At 36.7% G+C, this 7,625-nt stretch overlaps 1 protein-coding gene across 1 annotated transcript in view; it reads right to left on the bottom strand.

The window, feature by feature from the left end:
- LOC104983133 (multidrug resistance-associated protein 4-like) overlaps nucleotides 1–7,625 on the bottom strand; it is a gene marked incomplete at its 5' end in the record, with an annotated part of 43,818 nt that overhangs the window by 5,171 nt on the left and 31,022 nt on the right. The window contains 2 exons of the mRNA XM_010832607.1: nucleotides 3,019–3,124; nucleotides 3,650–3,822. Of these exons, the coding sequence (XP_010830909.1) occupies nucleotides 3,019–3,124; nucleotides 3,650–3,822 (279 nt within the window). The remainder of the gene's footprint in view (nucleotides 1–3,018; nucleotides 3,125–3,649; nucleotides 3,823–7,625) is intronic.

Genomic DNA, 7,625 nt, shown 5'->3' with positions numbered 1-7,625 from the left:
GTAAGAAATTGAGCTTCAAATTCTAATGCTCATAGCCCACACATAACCCAGGTTGGTAGCCCAATCTGAACTGCAGAGGATTTGAATCTGTTTTCTACAAAATGTCTTTCTTTGTCTCCTTTTTTTTTTTTAATTTCTTCAGGGGCCTGTCGTTTGGCCCTTTTGTGCACACTGATATTCCCCTAGCTGAAAATTAAGAGGGAGAGGAAGAGGCTCTTAACTCTGCCTTTCTATTTAGTAGTGACTTTGCGTAATGGTTTTACAGTAGAAAAGAGAGTCTGAAACCACTGGCTTAAATGACATAGCTATAAAAATACTTCTGATGTTAGGTGGTACTTAGTTCTTCATTTAGGTCATATTTAGAGTAACTGTATCTTAATAGAATACACTGAAACTCTAAATGGGAAGCAGGTTGTTTTTTTCCATATCTAGGTATCACAGTTAATTCCATCCCATGGCATCTAATTGGAAACATAGTCTCATTGTCCAGTTAATTTTTTGTTTACTCCTGTGAATCATCGCTAAGGATGGCTTTCTCAAAAGAGTTCAAGAATAATTGAGTCTGTCACTGTTGCTAAGTCACTTCAGTCGCGTCTGACTCTATGTGACCCCATAGACGGCAGCCCACCAGGCTCCCCCGTCCCTGGGGTTCTCCAGGCAAGAACACTGGAGTGGGTTGCCAGTCACATCCACATAGTAATTTAAAAGCTCTATAATATGCCGTGTCACTTTAGATGACCCCAATTGTGTAGTTTTACTTAAACATAGCACAATAAAACATAACTACTCTTCTTAATGTTGAAGAAGAAAAAATGCAGTTTTAAAACACAGGTCTCTATCACCTGTGGTAAATTAATCTAAGAAAGGGTAGACAAGGGCAGGGGTATGGCAGGGAGATTCAAGAGAGATTCACTCCTGTGAATCATTGCCATCCTTAGCAATGATTCACAGGAGTAAACAAAAAATTAACTGGACAATGAGACAATGTTTCCAATTAGATGCCATGGGATGGAATTAACTGTGATACCTAGATATGGAAAAAACAACCTGCTTCCCATTTAGAGTTTCAGTGTATTCTATTGATACAGTTACTCTAAATATGACCTAATTCATGTTGATGTATGGCAGAAATGAAACCAATATTGTAAAGCAATTATCCTTCTATTAAAATACATTAATTAAAGAATATATATATATATATTATATATATATATATAATGGAGAAGACAGTCTCTTCAGCAAGTGGTGCTGGGAAAGCTGGACAGCTACATGAGAATCAATAAAATTTGAATACTCCCACACATCACATACAAAAATAAAACAGTTTAAAGACCTAATATAAGACATGACACCATAAAACTCCTAGAAGACAAATATGAAAGACATTCTCAGGCATAAATTGTAGCAATGTTTTCTTAGATCAGTCTCTCAAAGCAAAATAAATAAAAGCAAAAATAAACAAATGGGACCTAATCAAACTTAGAAACTTCTGCACAGAAAAAGAAATCGTCAACAAAATGAAAAGACAACCTACAGACTGGGAAAAAATATTTGCAAATGATGCCATCGACAAGGGGTTAACGAAAAAGTAAGGGGTTAATATCTATAGACAGTTCACACAACTCAATTTTCCTTTGAGGGATGATTGTCTTATTTTATAATGCCACATCCTAATGTTTATAAACCAGCAGGGAAAGAACAAAGAAAGATAGAAGATGAAAATGAGAGAGAGGAGGAATAGAAGGAGGAAGGAAGGAAATAAAGCTAAGGAAGGAAATTATTGGATTATTAAATTACTAAGGAAGAAAGAACCAATGAAACCTGGAAGATACTAGACGGACATCCAGAAACCAAAACTTGGAGCCTGCTGTGTGTGTAGTCCAGATCTACCGTGTAAGAGAGCTGCTGGTTGTTTATCTGTAGTATCTCAGCCCCCATCCACTTTTCTTTTTCTACTCTCATCTGTGATGCAGGGGCTGGGTTTCTGCAAATCACGTTTCAGAGTACCCTTGGTCTGCTGGCCCACTGTTAGGTTCTGCCAGTAGCTGGCACTCAAGGAACACTGAAAGTGGGAGTCAGAGCCAGTGGTCTATCTGGTTTCTGCTCCTCATGCAGCATCACCTCAGCAGTGAGATGTGACTCCAGCTCCCAACTCCTATTAGCACATGGAGAACCAGCCCCATCCTGCTCCCTCACAAATACGACCAGAACCTGGGCAGGGACTTCTCCTTGGAGGTCTGAGCACTGACTCTTTAGAGCTTCTCCTCTGAGTTCTTAGGTCTGGAGATCTCTCCTAGGACATGATAGCTGCTTCCTAAAATTATTACCCCAGTGTTTCATTTTTCTAGCCCTCTGATTTCTATGTAGCAAATTTCCTGTATTAAGTCCTTTCTGTAGAAACACTTTGTTTTTCTCATTAGGCCCTTTCTTCTCATAGACTCACCTCTGACAGCAACAGCTGTGAAATCCTGCAACCTTAGCCAACAACTTCTCAGCAGTCTAAATGAAACGCTAATTTTTTGATTAAGGGAATACAAAAATGCTGAAGCAGTTGTGACTCAGCCAAAATGATGGTGTTCTACCTCTCTGAAATATGAAGTCATAACTTGGATTTGGCATATTTTCAGGGTTGGACATCTTTTAAAAAAATGACAATTTAATAAATTTTTAACTCATTATTGACCAGAGATGCATTGATACATCTTTTGTTACCTGAATGTTACTGACCAGAGATGTTTCAATATTCACTTACATAACAAATCACCAGCCATGGTGTTAGTTTTTGCAAAAATCCCCTGGTAAATAATGTGTTAATATAAAAATAAGAAATTACTGGATATATTATTTAATAGCACATTCTGAAAGTATAGTTAAGTACTTGAGTTATTGTCAGGAATGAGAGGAGAAACCGAGAAAATTAAATTACTGGAGGTTCCTGTCACATTGTGCAAGGAAGGGTAAGTTGAAGGACTGAGCATAAATGGAAACAACTGAGACTCTGCAAGTGAGGGGTCTTACCATTATCCTGTTACTGTCAACAACGCTGCTCAATCTGTTTGTGATGGTTAGCACAGTGCACCGAACAAGTGTCCCATGGATTATTTTTTGTATTAACTCATCAGTTCTAGAATTAAAGAAGTGAATTTCATTCAGTACTGACTGGAAAAGTTGACTTAAGATTTTAAAATATCATATGATATTTTTATAACGTTTTTATTTATTTTTTAAAAAAATTATTTATTGTTTTTAATATAAATTTATTTATTTTAATTGGAGGCTAATTACTTTACAATATAATGTTTTTTAAATGGACACTTTAAGGCAAAATCTTGTTCCTAAAAACATAAGTATAAAAGCTCTTAGAAGTTTACTATTTTTCATAAAACAATGGGAAATAGTCTTCCCTTAAAATTGCTTGAAAGTATCAGGAGCTGGATTTAGGAATCTAGCTCTCTCAGGATGCCTCATAATAACATTAACACCATATAACATGTCTTGGTTTCTTCTTTTGTTTCCTGGAATTAATATTAACAAGAGATACATTTAAGGGAATGAGAGCTCTTAGAAATTTTTCTTAGCATCACTAAAAGATTTCCATTTACCACATTTCAATCTTGGATACCAGGTTTTATAGATCTCAGCTCATTACCTTGGATCCACGTTTGATGTGGCTTCATCCATAATCAGTATCCTACTTTTCCTGAGAATAGCCCTGGCAAGGCACAACAGCTGTCTCTGTCCAACACTCAAGTTTGATCCTGATTCTGCTAATTCAGTATCCATTTTACCAGGAAGACCTTGGATGGTTTCTTTAAGTTGTACCTGTGGATACAGAAAGAACGTTTTCCTAAACAAACTACTACTGAATAGATAAGCCTCCTGGGCTTCCCTTGTGACTCAGCTGGTAAAGAACCCACCTGCAATGCTGGAGACCTGGGTAATCCCTGGTTGGGAAAATCTCCTGCAGAAAGGAAAGGCTACCCACTCCAGTATTCTGACCTGGAGAATTCCGTGGACTGTATTGTCCATGGAGTCGCAAAGAATCAGACACGACTGAGCAACTTTCACTTTCACTTAGACATTAGAGCTTTGAAGTCCTTACGACTTCTTATGTACATGTACAGCCAGATAATGGAGAGAGCTATTACCAATTGGTGTTCACTGAGAAAGATGGTAGAGTCTAGTTAGGACAGAAAGATTTCAGTGTCCCTTACATTTTGTGGAAGCTTCTTCTCAAAAAGAAAGGCTAGTGTGGGCAGGATCAAGCTCGTGAAATGCCATTAATAGATGGGGAAGTGCTTTTACTAGAGCAGGACAGCAGTAAATGAAGTAAAAGGAGAGCCTGTTCACCCAAATACAAGGCCCGGGTAAATGGACAGGTGATCTGTCACCACTGCAAGGACTGAACCACGTGGTTCCTGATGTACAGGCTATTGACACTCAGATTTCTGTATCTTGGTTTCCTGTGTGATGAGACATACTTGCATCCTAACAGAGACACTATCAATGTTGAACATTTAACTGCATGCTCCCAGTTTGGACATAACAGACCATGTTCCTAATTGTATATATCCTAGTATCTAAGGTGTTTTGCCCTTCCAACAAAAGCAACACATCAATGATTCATTTCCAGAGTATTATCTACTGTACTCTTTTAGCCTTTGAGTGATAAAGTGCTCACTCATATGAGTTCCTACTCATGTTATATCTGTAGAGCTGCCCTTGCTTTTTAGGTGCCCCAATTGGCACTAATTTCTGATAAGCCTTCTTCAGTTGACCATCAGCTGGCTATTATTCAACATATGAAAAATGTATTTTTGGCATATTCTGAAAAATAACCAAGATGAATTGGGCTCCATTCTTAGGACTGTCTTCTTTTTGAATGTCCATATTTGCCAAGAGTGAAGGAGGACATAGATTAAGGGAATTTAAAAACTTCTTTAAAAAGTATATTTTTCTTTTAATGGAAGTTCTTAAAGAAGAAAACATATTGGTGCCCTCCACTCACTTGCAGGTCAACTCTATGAGTTTGGGTCTGCAGGTTCCATTTAGAATCTTTTAAAAACCAATGACTTGGGTTTTTAGTTCACTTGAAAATTGACCTCACTGCTTTAGTGACAACTCTTAGAGTGAGGAATCATCCCATCATTCTGTTTCTCCAGAAATTATTTATTTATGACATTTGTATGTTTTTCCATGAAAGATGTGGTAGTTTTTCTTTTTAAAAGTCATAAAGAAACAATTCCTAGAGAAATAAAGTGATGGAATGATTTCTTGCTCTAAGACATATCAACAAAGTAAAGGGTCAATTCCAGAAGCAATACATGGAAACTACTCGCTTCACTTTGTGAAATGAACTCGTGTTTATTGCTTTTCACAGAAAGCTCCAAATGTAGTTTAAATAAAGGTAGATCTTAGTGTTGTCTACCACTTCCACTACCTCATCATTTTCAGAATTGTGAGGGTACTAAATTTTGGCTGGTACAGATGAATTAAGTTTGGGCCAAGTACTAAGGTAGCTTTTGACAGGATTTGTCTCCCAGTTAACATTTCCTCTCTGTCCATGGAACAACGTGTTCTAAAATTCTGGAGTAATTTTAGTACCTGAGATCTTCACAGATCTTCACAGATCTTGAGCTGGGGAACAAATAGAAAAATAATTTTCCAGTACTTCCAGTTTTTTTTTTTTTTTTATTTAAGACACCATGCTATCACCATTAAATATACCCTGTGGTTTCAAGATCAGTGGATCATTCTATCTTTATCTTTGACTGTTAATATACTCACTTCTTCTCTTCTAGAATTTTACTGTAGAAAGACTCACAAATTTAAATGAAATCAGGAGTGCACAACTTCTCAAATAGAAGGTGAAGTAGTCAGCCTGATTTAGGAAAATAAAATCCCCATGTTGTTGGAAAGCAGGGTGGGTGTGTAAAGACTGGGTGCTGACATCCTTCAGAAATCAGAATTACTGGCAGGAAATCATCAGGCCTCCAAATCTGCTTGCTCACAGTCAAAGTTCATCTGTATATTTCAGAGCTATCCTTGGAAGAATGACACTAAATGACAAATGCATCAATTCAAAACAACATGGACAACTGGTCATTTGGATTTGTGTAAAACAAACAAACAAACAAACAAACAATTTTTTTTAAAGAAATAAGCCACACTTCGAACCCAAAACAATAAAGTAAATGGCAATGGGATCATACTTATCAGTAATTACCTTAAACGTAAATGGGTTGAATGCCCCAACCAAAAGACAAAGACTGGCTGAATGGATACAAAAACAAGACCCCTACATATGTTGTCTACAAGAGACCCACCTCAAAACAGGGGACACATACAGACTGAAAGGGAAGGGCTGGAAAAAGATCTTCCATGCAAATAGGGACCAAAAGAAAGCTGGAGTAGAAATACTCATATCAGATAAAATAGACTTTAAAATAAAGGCTGTGAAAAGAGACAAAGAAGGTCACTACATAATGATCAAAGGATCAATCCAAGAAGAAGATATAACAATTATAAATATATATGCACCCAACACAGGAGCATCGCAGTATATAAGACAAATGCTAACAAGTATGAAAGGAGAAATTAACAATAACACAATAATAGTGGGAGACTTTAATACCCCTCTCACACCTATGGATAGATCAACTAAACAGAAAATTAACAAGGAAACACAAACTTTAAACGATACAATAGACCAGTTAGACCTAATTGATATCTATAGGACATTTCATCCCAAAACAATGAATTTCACCTTTTTCTCAAGCGCACATGGAACCTTCTCCAGGATAGATCACATCATGGGCCATAAAGCTAGCCTTGGTAAATTCAAAAAAATTGAAATCATTCCAAGCATCTTTTCTGACCACAATGCAGTAAGATTAGATCTCAATTACAGGAGAAAAACTATTAAAAATTCCAACATATGGAGGCTGAACAACACGCTGCTGAATAACCAACAAATCACAGAAGAAATCAAAAAAGAAATCAAAATTTGCATAGAAACGAATGAAAATGAAAACACAACAAAACCTGTGGGACAGGGTAAAAGCAGTCCTAAGGGGAAAGTTCATAGCAATACAGGCACACCTCAAGAAACAAGAAAAAAGTCAAATAAATAACCTAACTCTACACCTAAAGCAACTAGAAAAGGAAGAAATGAAGAACCCCAGGGTTAGTAGAAGGAAAGAAATCTTAAAAATTAGAGCAGAAATAAATGCAAAAGAAACAAAAGGACCATAGCAAAAATCAACAAAACCAAAAGCTGGTTCTTTGAAAGGATAAATAAAATTGACAAACCATTAGCCAGACTCATCAAGAAACAAAGGGAGAAAAATGAAATCAATAAAATTAGAAATGAAAATGGAGAGATCACAACAGACAACACAGAAATACAAAGGATCATAAGTGACTACTATCAACAATTACATGCCAATAAAATGGAAAACGTGGAAGAAATGGACAAATTCTTAGAAAAGTACAACTTTCCAAAACTGGACCAGGAAGAAATAGAAAATCTTAACAGACCCATCACAAGCACGGAAATTGAAACTGTAATCAAAAATCTTCCAGCAAACAAAAGCCCAGGTCCAGACGGCTTCACAGCTGAATTC

This window comes from Bison bison, unplaced genomic scaffold, assembly GCF_000754665.1.
Source record: "Bison bison bison isolate TAMUID 2011002044 unplaced genomic scaffold, Bison_UMD1.0 scf7180017861674, whole genome shotgun sequence".
In the NCBI taxonomy this organism is placed as follows: domain Eukaryota; kingdom Metazoa; phylum Chordata; class Mammalia; order Artiodactyla; family Bovidae; genus Bison; species Bison bison.
The sequence above is the reverse complement of the archived record's forward strand: the minus strand, read 5'-3'. Positions and strand labels throughout refer to the sequence as shown.